General features: G+C 46.4%; 1 protein-coding gene across 1 annotated transcript in view; it reads right to left on the bottom strand.

Moving 5' to 3' along the window:
- The window catches only part of dock10 (dedicator of cytokinesis 10), a 194761-nt gene extending 181762 nt beyond the window's left edge, over positions 1 to 12999 (bottom strand). The window contains exons 1-2 of the mRNA XM_051679641.1: positions 12536 to 12999; positions 6146 to 6355 (exon numbers count right to left, since the gene is read on the bottom strand). Of these exons, the coding sequence (XP_051535601.1) occupies positions 6146 to 6148 (3 nt within the window). The 5' untranslated portion in view covers positions 6149 to 6355; positions 12536 to 12999. The remainder of the gene's footprint in view (positions 1 to 6145; positions 6356 to 12535) is intronic.
- Positions 13000 to 15987: the final 2988 nt, after the last annotated feature.

Raw genomic sequence — 15987 nt, 5'->3', positions numbered from 1 at the left:
CATCCACTGCATCATGGTGTGCCGCTATAGCGGCCACATACACCTTAAAGGTGGAGGGGGACAGTCGCCCCTCCAACCTCTCCTGCAGGAAGGAAAGCACCGACCTGACTGCGCATCTCCGTGGGTCTTCACCTCGGGAAGAACACCAATTCGTGAACAGATGCCACTTCAAGGCATACAGCTGCCTCGTAGAGGGAGCCCTGGCCTGAGTGATAGTGTCTCAAACCGCCGGTGGTAGCCCACTTAGGTCTTCCGCATCCCATCCAGGGGCCAAACATGGAGGTTCCAAAGGTCTGGGTGTGGGTGCCAAATCGTGCCCCGTCCCTGAGAAAGGAGGTCCTTCCTCAGGGGAATTCGTCAGGGAGAGGCTGTCCCGAGGATGTGAGCTCCGAGAACCAAGTCTGGGTGGGCCAGTACGCCGCTACCAACACGACTTGTTCTTCGTCCTCCCTGACCTTGCACAAAGTCTGTGCAAGCAGGCTCACTGGGGGAAACGCATACTTGCACAAACCCCAGGGCCAGCTGTGTGCCAGTGTGTCCATGCTGAGTGGGGCATTGGCCAGGGAGTACCATAGCGGGCAATGGCAGAATTCCTGGGAAGCAAACAGGTCTACCTGCACTTCACCGAATCAACTCCATATCAGCTGGACCACCTGGGGGTGGATTCTCCACTCTCCCCTGAGAGTCACTTGTCATGACAGCGCGTCCACTGCGTGACTGAGTTCGCCCAGGATGTGAGTGGCCCGCAACGACTTCAGTCGCTGCTGACTCCAAAGGAGGAGATGGCGGGCGAGTTGTGACATGTGACGTGAGCGTAAACCGCCTTGGCGATTTATATATGCTACCATCACTGTGTTGTCCATCCGGACTAACACATCAGAGCACCAGGTCCCTGTGTGCACACAATAGATCTCAAGAGTGAGCAAGAATCAGCCAGTCGTCGAGATAATTGAGGATGCGGACGCCCACTTCCCTTAGCGGGGCAAGGGCTGCCTCTGCGAATTTCGTAAAGATGCGAGGCAACAGGGACAGACCGAAGGGGAGGACCTTGTACTGATATACCCGGCCCTCGAAGGCAAACCGAAGGAAAGGTTTGTGTCGAGGCAAAATCGAGACATGAAAATACGCGTCCCTCAGGTCTACCGCCGCGAACCAATATTGATGCCGGACGCATGACAGAATGTGTTTCTGCATCAGCATTTTGAACGGGAGCCTGTGCAGGGCCTGATTCAGTGCTCACAGGTCCAAGATTGGCCCCAACCCACTGCCTTTCTTCGGTACGATGAAGTAGAACCTCTTCTTCATCTCAGCTGGAGGGACAGGCTCTTGCACGCAGAACAGCGGCGTCCTCACCTCCTACCAAGATGAAATGGATGCCACTGAACCTGGGTGGGTGCCTGGTGAACTGAATCGCGTAGCCGAGTCGGACTGTCCTGGCCAGCCAGCACGACGGGCTGGATAGTGCTAACCACACCTCCAAACTCTGAGCAAGTGGCACCAAGGGGACAATCGTCTTTGATGTACCTGCGGATGGGGCCTCGTAGCAGGGTGGAGCAGGAGCTGCCACGTCGAGAGGCCTCGCGTTCCGAACTCGTGGCTGTGCTGAGAGAAATTTTAGAGCACTTACCTTGCTCTGCATACCCACCATAGCGACGGGAGAGGAGGCTGAGCATCCTCGTGGCACGTCACAACTGCCTGAGCGTGGGTGTGTGTGTGCCGCAGCTGGGTGCACGAAGGCAGAGAGCCCGCGCCTGCAGCGCCCCTGCTGCGAGTGTTTGATGTAGGGGTGTTGTGACAATGATGGCCGTAAACATTTTTTTGAAAATGGGGGTTCAAATCAAAACAAAAGGGAACAAAAGATTCTCCTCCCGGTCCTCCACCAGGGGATGGAGTAGTCTGTGTACCACTCCTGACTTAAAGCGGGTTTCCTCACCCCTGGGTCGCCTGTCTCAGGGACATTTTGAAGCCTTCTTGGGGTTCTTGGTGCCAGACCATGGGACGGGGGCGTCAGCTTCCTGCGGGGGGCTCTACACCAGGGCCGAACGGTTGGCTCGGGCTGAGGCGGAGCCGGTGTTGCTGCCGCAGGAGGACGCCATCGCCATGTGCTGAATGGCCTCCATCTGCTTCTTGACCATCGAGAACTTCTAGGAAAAGTCACCCAATGGGCCACCCTGGGAGATGCGGGCGTCAAGAAAGCGAACCTTGCTGGTATCCCTCATCTCCACAAGGTTAAGCCACCGATGGTGCTCCTGGACCACCATGCTGGACATCGCCTGCCTGAGAGCCCACACCATGACCTTCGTCACCCGTAGGGCGAGGTCGGTCACCGAGCGCAGCTCCTGCATCACTCCCAGGTCAGGACTACCCTTGTGCAGCTCTTTCAGTGCCTTGGCCTGGTGAACTTTCAGGAGGGCCATAGCATGCAGGGCAGAGGCGGCCTGTCCAGCGGGACTGTAAGCCTTGGCCGTCAGGGACGATGTGAACTTACAGGCCTTGGACGGGAGCCTAGGACGTTTCCGCCAGGTGGCGTCGTTTTGCGGGCACAGGTGCACCGCAATCGCCTGCTCCACCTGAGGAACTTCTGTGTACCCCCTGGCCGCCCCACCATTGAGGGTAGTGAGAGCAGAGGAACTCAGAAGCCGGGTCCAGGCAGTAAAAGTTGCCCGCCACGACTTCGTGAGTTCTTCTTGCATCTCCGGGAAAAACAGAACTGGGGCAGAGTGCTGCTGTGAGCGGCGCTCTGAGCCCAGGAACCAGTCATCCAGCCGTGAGGGCTCAGGGCAGGGTGGAGGGTTCCACTCAAGCCCGATGCTCGCGGCAGCCCGAGCAAGCATGGCCGCCAGCTCCGCGTCGGCCTCAGACTGTGTGACCACACCCGATGGTGGGAGCCCAGCCGAGTCCTCCACATCCGACTGTAACAGCCCACTCTCCGATGCTGCGATCGAGACCACATCCTCCTCCCGAGCCCTGAATGAGACATTAAACTCGCCCTGGGGTGAGCCGCCTGACTCATCCATGAACTCGACTGGGGCAAATGAGCGTACTTGGGAATGGGAGGTCCATGGGGATTCATCCGGTGGAACCACTCCCATTGAAGTCCCCAAATCGCCCCCAGCACTAACCGTCACGGCCTTGTGCCCGTAGGCAGAAGGACTGGGGCGGGGAGCGGCTGGAGTGGCTTTCCCTCTGAAGAAAGAAAGCCATGACCACAAAGTTGCCATGGTCATGCTCTCGCAATGAGAACATGAACCATCCACGAACGCTGCCTCAGTGTGCCTACGGCCCATACACGTGAGACAGCGATCATGGCCATCAGAGGCGGAGAGATAACGACTGCATCCAGAAACTGCACATAAGCGGAAAGGCATCTTTAAAAAGACGCTCTCCATCAGTGCTACTCTTTTAGAGAAAATGTACTCTTTTAATATGCTCAAGTGTGGTTGCTGAAGCGCCCAGGGGTGTTCTCTGCACTTATCTGTGCGAGATGGGGAGAACCCGCTGTAATGTGCCGTATATCCAACAGCCGTCTTAACACTCTCGCTTTCACTCTCATAGTTAGAGGTGAATGGAACGGCAGTGGATTCCTCAACACCGCTCGGCTCCAAAGAAAAAATCTGAATGAGGGGTTGCAAGCCGGCTCCTTTTATACCCGTATGTCCGGGGGAGTGGCATGCAAATTCCACTCGCCAATTCTCATTGGCCTTTTCTCAAATATCAGAGGTGTCTGGGGCTCCCAAGTACGACCCCTTGTGTCACTACATCGACACAACATCGAGTGAGTGACAGATAGGGAACTAATTATCTAAATTCTTTCGACACTGACAATGCTGGACCATCACTGAGCTAAATTCACGCAGGATGTAAAAAGCTGTGAAATAATGACAGAAGGCATGAATAAATCATGATCTTGCTTCAGTGTATAATTAAACATTATATATAACTTGGGACTGTGTGACACAGTTCACGTTTTTCACCATAATAATCTTCGAACTTCCTTTCTAACTGACAGATTCGTCCAAATCTGCGAAGCATCCTTAAAGTGATAGTTCAGCCTTTAATTTTAGCCATTAATATTATATCATCATTTCCACGCTCTCATGTTCTTCCAACCCTGTGAAACTTACTGTATTCTGTGGAACCCAAAAATGTTAGACAGAATGTTAGGATCTGACAGTCTCAGTCACCATTCGCTTTCAAAATATGGAGGGGGGGAATAAACATGCAGTGAAAGTAATTGATGATTAAGGTTAGCATTCTGTCTAACATCTACTTTATAGGAATAATTTTTCCAAAATTGAAAATTCTCGCATCATTTACTCACCCTCATGCCATCCCAGATGTGTTTTTTTTTTCTTCTGCTGAATACAAAGATTTTTAGAAGAATATCTCACCTCTGTTAGTTTATACTAGAATGCAAGTGAATGGGTACTAAAACTTTGAAGCTCAGAAAGCACATAAAGGCAGCATTAAAGGAATTCAAAAGTTCAATCTGTCTTCAGAAGGGATATGATAAGTGTGGGTGAGAAACAGATCAATATTTAAATCCTTTTTTACTAATACATCTCCACTTTCACATTCTTCTTGTATTTTTGGTGATTCAGTTCTTTGTGCATATCGCCATCTACTGGGCAGGGAGGAAAATTAATAGTAAAAAAAGGACTTTATATATTATATAGTTATAGATATTTATCTGTTTCTCACCCACACCTATCATATTGCTTCTGAAAAAAATTATATTAATTACTTTTATGCTGCCTCTATATGCTTTTTGGAGCTTCAAAGTTCTGGTCACCATTCACTTGTATTGTATGGACCAACAGAGCTGAGATATTCTTCTAAAAATCTTCATTTGTGTTCTACAGAAGAAAGAAAGTCATACACATCTGGGATGGCATGTGGGTGAGAAAATGAGAGCATTTAAATTTTTTTTGGGTGAACTAACCCTTTAATTTGATGCATGGAAGAAAGAAGTCATATGGGTTTGGAACAACATGGTGGTGAATGATGACAATTTCCATTATTTCCATTAATATTAATAGTATTATTATTATTATTATTAATCATTCTGTAATGCATGTTAAATGTGTATCATGTACTGGAATATAGGAGAGTAAACATCCATTACGTTATATGTGAAAGTAACTAGTTACTCACTACTTGAGTATTCTTTTTATTGGATATTTTCTTACTCAAGTAATTTTTAACATTATTACTGTTATAATAATGAGTTTAGACTTTGTGCCAAGAACAGATGTAGGCTAGTTCTCAAATGTCTTAAAAGGTGGTCACACTACACTTTGCGCTTTATTCACTCCCATTCAAACGCATCAGAACGCGGGAGACAGGAAATGCAAGCTCATGCGAACAAATTTTGTACTACGCTGCGTATTGAAAGTTCAAGTTTGGTGAACTCAGAACCGCAAAGCCAAGTGTGACCTCCTCTTTAGCTGCACTTCATTAATATACAATACACCAACAGTTTGCACACAAACAGCCACAGATAGCGCAAAAAACATTCCCGCCACACCCACTTGTGCGTTGTGCGCACTAATTGCTCTAAGAATAAGGGCTTTCACGAAAATTGACACAGCGCACTGTCGATGACGTAATTCTGTAAATCTTAAAACCCTAAAAGGACTGTAAAAACAACACTTTAAACAACTTTAAAGCTCAAATAATAAACAAGTTTAAAGTACAATTAATTTAAGTGGTTTTATATATTATAAGCTTCACATTTCTGCCTTTAAATCCTCCAATAAATTGCCCCATTCACTTCTATTGTAAGTGTCTCACTGTAACCTCAGTTTTTGCCCTTTTTTTTCCAAAGAAAAGGAAGGACAATTCTAAATTAATTTTGGTAGTAATCAACATTATGCCACAAATGATGTTGATTGAGCTTAACTTGTACTGAAACCTGGAATATGTCTTTAACCAAGATTAATACGTGCTGGAAAAGTATCATTCATTGTTTGTTCATGCTAAATTATGTAGTTAACTAACATTGTTTACCAAGTAATAGGTGGTAAACAGTGTATACTGTGCAGTATTCGGTAAGTAGTAAGCAAGTTTTCCAATCCGAATATAGCCTATGACAGGCTCACAAGTGACAAAATTTTAGCAACAACAGTTGGTTGGTGTAACATACCATTGCCAAGTTGTTTCGAGTTGGTATGTTGGCAGCTAGTTTTAGATGTCAGACTCCTACTGTTCCCTGATCACTGTTCAAAAGTCACAGTTCAGAGTAAAGAAAGCTGTCAAACTGATCATCATGGCAAGTCCAGGGACCGTAGTCTTCAAATCAAACAATCTGTTGCAATTCACTGATATTCTGTGGCTGAAGTTCACATGGCTTTTTCTAAAGAGGAAAGAGAATCAAAGAATTAAATGAATAAAGGATCATAAGTGAGTCCAGATACAGTTATTTTCAAGTTTTCTTCTCTCTCTCTCTTTCTGTCTTTTGTAGGTGACCTACTTGGAAAAGCTAACGTTCTTAGAATGAGCCATTTCAACTTAAATATAGGAACTGAACACAGCCCGAGTCACAGATTTCAGATCAGATTTCAGATCAGCCTCCAGGTCACTGCAGCTCACATGTAAAAATGCTGCATATTCTGTTCCATGCTCCCAGATTATTCAACTTTTTATGTTTGTTGAACAGTTCAACTATCAATTAAAAAAGACATAATTTCTTGGTTACTGTTGTAACCTCCGTTCCCTGATGGAGGGAACGAGAAGTTATGTTGATGTAGTGACACTAGGGGTTGCTCTTGGGAGCCCCAAACACCTCTGATCTTTGAGAAAAGGCCAGTGGGAATTGGCGAGTGGAATTTGCATGCCACTCCCCTGGACATAAGGGTAGTACAGCATTGGCTCGTAACCACTCATTCAGGTTTTGCGCTGAGGAGCTGAGACAGAGTCCCATTTCAGCGGGTAGTACAGCATTGTGGCAAGAGGGACACAATGTCTCATTCCCTCCATCAGGGTAGGGGAGCCCCAAGAACGTCGCACAGTCCCTCGGGACAAGACATATCTACAATGGGAACGGGCCGCACCAGCCACAGCCTTTTCTCTCTTTTTTTACTTCTCCTCATAGAGTGAAAACTTTTTCCGGCTGGGGCCATATGTATTCGTGTCGGGGAAGGAGTTCTTCCCCAGGAGGGAAAGATACTGCAGAGACGACATCCTACCCGAAGGGTAGGTTAACATAGCAAATACGACACATGGGCTTGCCAGCCGCACGTGGAAGAGGCACTGTGGTAGTCCTACCCGGAGGGGAGGAGCTCTACAAACACGGCAAGAGGGAGCTCTGCCCAAGGGAGATGCGGATTTACCAACAGGGAAACCGTACTGCAGAAAATACATCACAAGGGGTTACCAGCGTTAACCAGTACATGTGGAGCACCTACCCCAGTACAGGGCATCCTAGCACACGTACTGGGCCCAGCTACGAATTCCTCCGCCGAACTCGTTAGCCACAGGGCTAGGGAGGAAGGACATCCAGGGTCCAAAAAAGCACACATCTTCCCCTCCCGGAGGAGCAAGACACTGTACGCAAGCGGTACACCTGGCCAGCTGTCCCACAACTTACCTGTTTGTACCTGACAACACACGGGACGAAACCAGCTCAACCCGGAGATTGTAAAATCTCGTGAAGGTATTGGGTGTTGCCCAGCCCGCTGCTCTGCAGATGTCTGCTAAAGAGGCACTGTTGGCTAGTGCCCAGGAGGACGCCACACTCCTCGTGGAGTGTGCTCGTAATCTGAAGGGGTGGTGGGAGGTGCACGACCTGGGTCTGGTATGCTAACGCAATGGCATCCACGATCCAGAGGGCAAGCCTCTGTTTGGAGACAGCGTTCCCTTTCCGCTGTCCGCCAAAGCAGACAAAGAGCTGCTCAGAGTGTCTAAAGTTCTGTGTTTGATCCAAGTAGATGCGCAAAGCACGCACCGGACACAGCAATGACAAGGCTGGGTCTGCCTCCTCCTGGGGCAGCGCTTGCAGGCTCACCATCTGATCTCTAAAAGGAGTCGTGGGAACCTTGGGCACATAGCCCGGTCGGGGTCTCAAGCCTTGGGAAGAGCACCAATTTGCGAACAAACAGCACTTCAAGGCATACAGCTGCCTCATAGTGGGAGCCCTGGCCTGAGTGATCGTGTCTACCACCACCGGTTGTGTCTACCTCGTCCTCCATGTCCTTGCACAGGGTCTGTGCAAGCAGCCTCACTGGGGGGGAACGCATACTTGCGCAGACCCTGGGGCCAGCTGTGCACCAGCGCATCTGTGCCGAGGGGAGCCTCGGTCAGAGAATACCAGATCGGGCAGTGGGAGGATTCCTGGGAAGCAAACAGGTCTACCTGTGCTTCGCCGAACTGACTCCAGATCAGCTGGACCACCTGGGGGTGGAGTCTCCACTCTCCCCTGAGAGTCACCTGTCATGACAGCGCATCCGCTGTACGGTTGAGGTTGCCTGGGATATGAGTGGCCCGCAGCAACCTCAGTTGCTGACTCCAGAGGAGAAGACGGTGGGCGAGTTGCGACATGCGACGCGAGCGCCTTGGCGGTTTATATGCGCCAACACGTGCTTGCCCTAGATCAACGGCCGGAGCCTCCGCAGGGCGAGCAATACTGCCAGCAACTCGAGGCTGTTGATATGCCCATTGCACATGGCGCCCCGGCCTAACTTGGAGGCGTCTGTCATAACCACGACGCACCTGGACACTTGCTGTAATGGGACCCCTACCCGCAAAAATGCAAGGTCTGTCCGAGGGCTGAACGTGCGACGGCAGATCGGCATGATGGCCACGCGATGCGCGCTGCGGCACCATGCCTATCTCGGGACTCGAGTCTGAAGCCAGTGCTGGAGCGGTCTCATATGCATCAACCCGAGCGGCGTGACCGCCGCCGAGGACGCCATATGCCCCAGGAGCCTCTGAAAGTATTTCAGTGGGACCGCTGTCCTCCGCCTGAACAACTTCAAGCAGTTCAGCACCGACTGCGCACGCTCGTCCAAGAGGCGCACCTGCATGAAGACCGAGTCCAACTCCATCCCAAGAAAAGAGATGCTCTGAACCGGGGAGAGCTTGCTCTTTTCCCAGTTGACCCGAAGCCACAACTGGCTGAGGTGCCTGAGCACCAGGCCCCTGTGTGCACACAACAGGTCTCGAGAGCGGGCTAGAATCAGTCAGTCGTCGAGATAATTGAGGATGCGGATGCCCACTTCCCTTAGAGGGGCAATGGCTGCCTCTGCGACTTTCGTGAAGACGTGAGGCAATAGGGACAGACTGAAAGGGAGGACCTTGTACTGATATGCATGGCCCTTGAAAGTGAATCACAGGAAGGGTCTGTGCCAAGGTAAAACCGAGACATGGAAGTACGCGTCCTTCAGGTCTACCGCCGTGAACCAATCTTGATGCCGAACGCATGACAGAATGCGTTTCTGAGTCAGTATCTTGAATGGGAGTCTGTGCAGGGCCCGGTTCAGTACTCACAGGTCCAAGATTGGCCGCAACCCACCGTCTTTCTTTGGCATGATCAAGTAGAGGCTGTAGAACCCCTTCTTCATCTCGGCTGGAGGGACCGGCTCTATCACGTCCTTCCGCAGAAGGTTCGCGATCTCCGCACGGAGGGCAGCGGCGTTCTCACCCCTCACTGAGGTGAAGCGGACACCGCTGAACGTGGGCGGGCGCTGGGTTGCGAGCCAGCTCCTTTTATACCCGTATGTCCAGGGGAGTGGCATGCAAATTCCACTCGCCAATTCCCATTGGCCTTTTCTCAAAGATCAGAGGTGTTTGGGGCTCCCAAGAGCGACCCCTAGTGTCACTACCTTGACACAACATCGAGTGAGTGACAGATAGGGAACGATAACCGCACTGTAAAGTTGTAATCCACAACTGAACACATAGAAACAGCTGATGTCAAAGGATATGTTCAATCAATACAAAAATTACAGTATATCTATAAAAAAATAAATAAAAAATAAAAAACATTAATAAATCATTAGATATTGTAAAACTCAGCTAACCTAGGGTAGGTTATGTTCCCAATCAGAGATTTCATCCAGATTCTGGACAAATCAGCTGTGAGCAAAGTGACAGTCACTCCCCCAGTATCTCTCACTCCAATTTAAAGTGCACTTCAACAAGACAATTTTAGAACTTTACAAAATAAACTATTTATGATCATTATTTATTGCAAGAAATAGATTTTTGGGAGTCTTGCATTTGTTTAAAGACACTTTAATTTTTTCCCGATCATTTTCTCACACTGGCCATAAAATATGTATGATTAAATAAACCTAAAATAATTATATAATTTAAAGTAAGATATTAATACAATATCAATAATGATTGAATGACTTTAAAATATAAAAACTTAATCACTCCACAATATACTGTAGATATATCAGAAAAGTGTGAATGCCACCTAAATCCCTTCTTATTAGGATTTGCTGGCAGAGATGCCATGAACATACAGTAGCCTATTTCACTTGAAGTTCAATAAAAGCACACTAGCTCACCAAATATGTCTTTATTGTGTCTTATGCTGCTAGACAGAAAGAACACATACGTCTTTACTTCTGCATACCATCTACTCATTTTCCAATTGCTCACATTTTTATTATTCAATAGTGTATTAATGTCTAATAGTATTATAGTACTAATTATAGTACTAATTTAAATGAATACTAAAGCTTTTAATTTAATTTTTTTTAATTTCATATCAAGATATTAAACTTTTAAAATTACAAGCCTGAATGTTCTTGTTGTGGACCTATATAAAGTTTCTTTCACATCGATATATTATCTATTTTAATATTTTCATCACATTCCGATTTGTTTTCGTGCTCTAGCAGCAGCAACAGCAGCAGCAATGTTTCATCTTGCTGTGTAAATGCCTTTAAATTCTTTATCATTTACTAGTGATCCTCTGTGCTGTGTAAATGTACTGTATTATAATTATTCATGATTTCAGAGTCATCTTTCGTGTTGTGTAAATGTGATTTGATTGATCATATATATATATATATTTTTTTTTTTTACGTGCTCTTGTGCTGTGTTATAACTGTGTTTAAATTCATATAATTTATTATAATTTTCATAAACATCTTCAGCGGAGAAGTAAATCTTGCTGACTCTCTCGCGAGATGTGACTCGCTCTGTCTTACGTGCTTCATTCATGTGAATGCGCATGTGAACTGATCAAAACCTCAGGATCAAACTCTGCATTGATAGAGAAAGTTGGTAACGAGAGTGCTGATACCACTTAACCCTACTGAAGCCTGATTGGATTTTATGAGTTTTGTCAAACTAAAACCAATCCTGGAATCCAGAATTTGTTCAGCTTTTTTTGTGATACATAGCACTGATGTCTTGATATGATATAGACAAAATATAAATAATCAATAATGAATAATTACTTTTCAAAGAAGTAACAAAGCCAGGGGCGTAGCAACAGTTATAACCTGGGGTGATGGGACATGTTCCCTCACTTCTAGAAATGTGTAGGACATGAATCACTATATTTATATTTTTAGAAAATTATCTGTGGTTCACTTTCACTTATTTATAAAATATATTTGATAAATTTCCGAAACTTAGGACGACAAGGGGAAGAGTTATTTACATTCATGAGGACAGCAATACCTGATTAGCTGAAGAACCCAACCCTAACCCTACCCCTAAATCTTACCAAACAAATCAGGAAATGCTTTCAGATTTACCTGAACAGTCTATCAGATCAAAAAACGGACTTGCTTGTTTTAAGCAGTGGTCTTTCTTGTTTTTTATTTGCAACATAATGGATAACATATGGATGATCTGTCAATGTTTTTAAAATTCGATGACAGAAATATATAACTTGGCAGACAATTAAATGCACTCACAAAAATAGTTTTGCCTATTTTTAAGATTTACACATTTCAAATTCATAACACATTTCCATCAAATTGAATTGTGTAATAATTTAACAAAATTAAATAAAACGTATTATTATTATTATTATTATTATTATAAAAAATGACTCAATTCAATTTGATGGAAATTTGTTATGAAATTGAAATGTGTAAATCTTAATTATTTAAAGAAGGGACAAGTGCCATATCTAGAGACCAGAATACCTTAGAGACTTGGGCCTCCACCTAGCAACCATCAATAACTTCTTAGCAACTGCACAGCAACACGCTAGAGACACCTTAGCAACCACACATAAATGCCTTAGCAATCACCTACAACACCCTAGCATTGTCAGTGAATTTTGCACAGTCAAGAACCACTCACATTTCCTTCAGAAAATGTACAAATCTAGTTGACTTCGAGGTATTTTTAATACCACCACAATAAATTACATAAAATCAGTGAGTGTAATTCAGTGACTATTTCATATCAGAGGCAGAGTAACAGAAAAAACAAAATGAGGGGCTGAGCACACTACCATTTTTATACAAAACTCTGCATTCCTGAAATGTTTTAACATGCTGGAAGGTTCCAGCTATCTCAGAGCACTTTGATCAAAGTGTGGGAGGAAAGAATCTCTGGTTACCATGATGACAATGGTTTGGGCTTCACTGTTGACCGTCCCCTCTTCAAGTGTGTATGTGATGGAAAGTTGTTCTTGCTGGCGAGAACAGATTCGTGAATTGTTTCTTCTCAGTATGGAGCGCAAAGCCTGCAGTAGAAAAACACTGGCTGTGCAGCCCATGCCTGAACACCCCAAACTGGCTCAGGATTTTAAGGATTCCCACATGAAGCCCAATCCCAGAAGGATTTTTTCTTTGAGGAAACACCAGCAAAAGAGTCCGTAAGAGTCCAGACGCCGAAGCTTTCCTGAAGTCTTTTAAAGTTCAACAAGATCTGGGGTCCGCAATATTCTTTTTAAGGACTAATATCAGGTTTATATTAAAGTCTCAAACCATCTTGATTAAATCCACCCGGCCTGTGCCACCCCATCTTCTTCTCTTGGCATATACAGTATATGACAGTATATGTCTGTCTGCTCGGGTCTGCCTCTGCAGATCCACTAACATCCTGTGAGTGTGTGTGTGTGTGTCTTCCTAAAGCATGCACACACATACAATCTCCCCTCTCTCTTTCTGGAGGAGTGGAAACCAGGAAACACTGACAACATTGTCTCACACAAACTAGGCTTCTCTGCAGCTGTGCACAGTTGGACGCACCAATCAGCGCCCGCCCTCCACATCAACTGACTGGGACAAAGAGCCAAAACTCATGCAGGCAGTATACAAACTCTCACACTGTATCCAAGACTCTGCCTCACATATGACCAATTGTCTTCAGATGTGTTCTCCCAGACAATGATACATGTAATCGGCTATCGGCTGCCAAGCTCCAAAAGGACAAAAACAACCATGAAAGTAGCCCACACAACACTGTATTTCAAGTCTTCTGAAGACATAAAATAGCTTTATGTGAGGAACAGAACAAACTTTAAGTCTTTATTCATAATCTCAAATCAAATAAGGCACCTCTGGTGCAAGTTTTATAGTGCTTTTTGTGTTAAAGCTTGATAGACATGGTCACTTTGACCAGTCATTGTATAGAAAAGATCTAAGAGGATTCTTCAAGATTTCTCCTTCCCACATAGGGACCTCAGGGCCAGGCTGTCTCACGATCAGTATTGGGGCACATGGACTCAAGATGGCGCCGAGTATGGCTGCTGCGTTGCGAGCTCCGACACAACATTGTAGTGTTTTGTTTGTTTTGTTTACAATTCTTATGTTTTTTGTCTTGGATGTTGTCTGCCTTATTGTCTACGACAGACAAACACTTTTGGACAATGGTTTTGCAATTACACACCGTAAACCGGACTTTAAATTCCTCAATGCCAACCAGCTGTTTACAAACACACCAGCGGAGCCCTTTGTCTGGGCAGCCCGGCCGTGAAAACGCAAAAGAAAAAGGGGAAACAGAGCCGGCGTTCTCATCAGAGTAAGACGTCGTGCAAATCGACCCCCGCTACCCAGTATTCTACTGGCAAATGTTCAGTCTCTGGACAACAAGGTCTACGAGCTGAGAGCGCGGATCTCTTTCCAATGAGAGACGAGGGACTGCTGCATTATCTGCCTTACAGAAACTTGGATGTCTGCGGAGATTCCAGATTCAGCCACTGAACCCACGGGGTTCTCCGTGCACCGAGCGGACAGAGCGAAAGACCTCTCAGGTAAAAGCAGAGGTGGTGGTGTATGTTTTATGATCAACAAATCCTGGTGTGATCAGAGGAACGTACATTCTATCAAGTCTTTCTGCTCTCCTGATCTGGAATTTCTCACGCTTCTGTGTCGACCATTCTGGCTACCAAGGTAATTCACAGCGGTCATTATCACTGCTGTGTACATCCCGCCACAAGCCGACACAGACCAGGCACTCAAGGAACTGTATGGGATTATAAGCAAGCAGGAAACCGCGCACCCTGAGGCCGTGTTTATTGTGACTGGGGACTTTAATAAAGCCAGTTTAAAATCAGTCGCACCAAAATACCACCAACACATTAGTTTTAACACACGAGGGGACTGGATTTTGGACCATTGCTACTCTCCTTTCCTGATGGCTACAAATCCCTCCCCCACCCACCATTTGGCAAATCGGACCACTCTTCCATTCTGCTTCTGCCCGCTTACAGGCAGAAACTGAAACAGGAAGCACCCACCCTCGGAACGATCCAGTGCTGGTCGGACCAATCAGATTCCATGCTACAAGACTGTTTTGATCACGTGGACTGGGAGATGTTCCGGTCCGCCTCTGATGATGACATCGAGCTTTATGCTGATAGCGTAACATGTTTCATCAGAAAGTGCGTAGAGGACGTCGTTCCGACCAGAACAATATGGATCTACCCGAACCAGAAACCTTGGATTAATAGCGATGTTTGGGTGGCACTTGATGCGCGGACCTCCGCTTTTAATTCCGGGAACGCGGAGGAGCATAAACAAGCCAGTTATGCCCTCCGAAAAACAGAACAGCAAAACGTCAGTACAGGAACAAGATTGAAGGACAGTTCAACACCACCAACTCTAGAAGCATGTGGCAGGGAATTAATATCATCACGGACTTTAAAGGGAATAAAAACTCAGTCGTGAACACCGCTGCCTCCCTCCCGGATGAGCTAAATACATTTTATGCTCGTTTCAAGGGAAATAACACCACCCTCGCGGAGATAGCTCTCACGGCCGAAGCTACAGAGGTTAGTTCACTCTCCGTCTCTGTAGCGGATGTAACCCGATACTTCTGACGGGTGAATATCCGCAAAGCCGTGGGTCCAGATGGCATTCCGGGCTGCGTCATCAGAGCGTGCGCGAACCAACTGGCTGGTATTTTTACGGACATTTTTGTAGTCCCCACATGCTTTAAAACGTCCACCATTGTGCCTGTTCCAAAGCAATCCAAAATCACTTGCTTAAATGACTGGTGTCCTATTGCTCTGACCCCCATCATCAGCAAATTCTTTGAGAGACTAATCAGAGATTACAATACAGAGATCTGCTCTGTGCTGCCTCCATCACTGGACCCATTGCAGTTTGCTTACCACAACAACCGCTCCACTGATGATGCCATTGCATCTACAATACACACTGCTCTCTCCCACCTGGAAAAAAAGAACATTTATGTGAGAATGTTGTTTGTAGACTACAGCTCAGCATTCAACACCATAATGCACTCCAAGCTTGATGAGAAAATCCGGGCTCTGGGCTTAAACAGCTCGCTGTGCAGCTAGATCCTGGACTTCCTGTCAAGCAGACGCCAGGTGGTTAGAATGGGCAGCAACATCTCCTCATCACTGACCCTCAACACTGGAGCGCCACAGGGCTGTGTTCTCAGCCCACTCCTGTATTCCCTGTACACACATGACTGTGTGGCAACACATAGCTCCAACGCCATCATTAAGTTTGCTGATGACACGACGGTGGTAGGTCTGATCACTGACAATGATGAAACAGCCTACAGAGAGGAGGTGCACACTCTGACACACTGGTGTCA

This window comes from Myxocyprinus asiaticus, chromosome 39, assembly GCF_019703515.2.
Source record: "Myxocyprinus asiaticus isolate MX2 ecotype Aquarium Trade chromosome 39, UBuf_Myxa_2, whole genome shotgun sequence".
NCBI lineage: Eukaryota > Metazoa > Chordata > Actinopteri > Cypriniformes > Catostomidae > Myxocyprinus > Myxocyprinus asiaticus.
The sequence above is the reverse complement of the archived record's forward strand: the minus strand, read 5'-3'. Positions and strand labels throughout refer to the sequence as shown.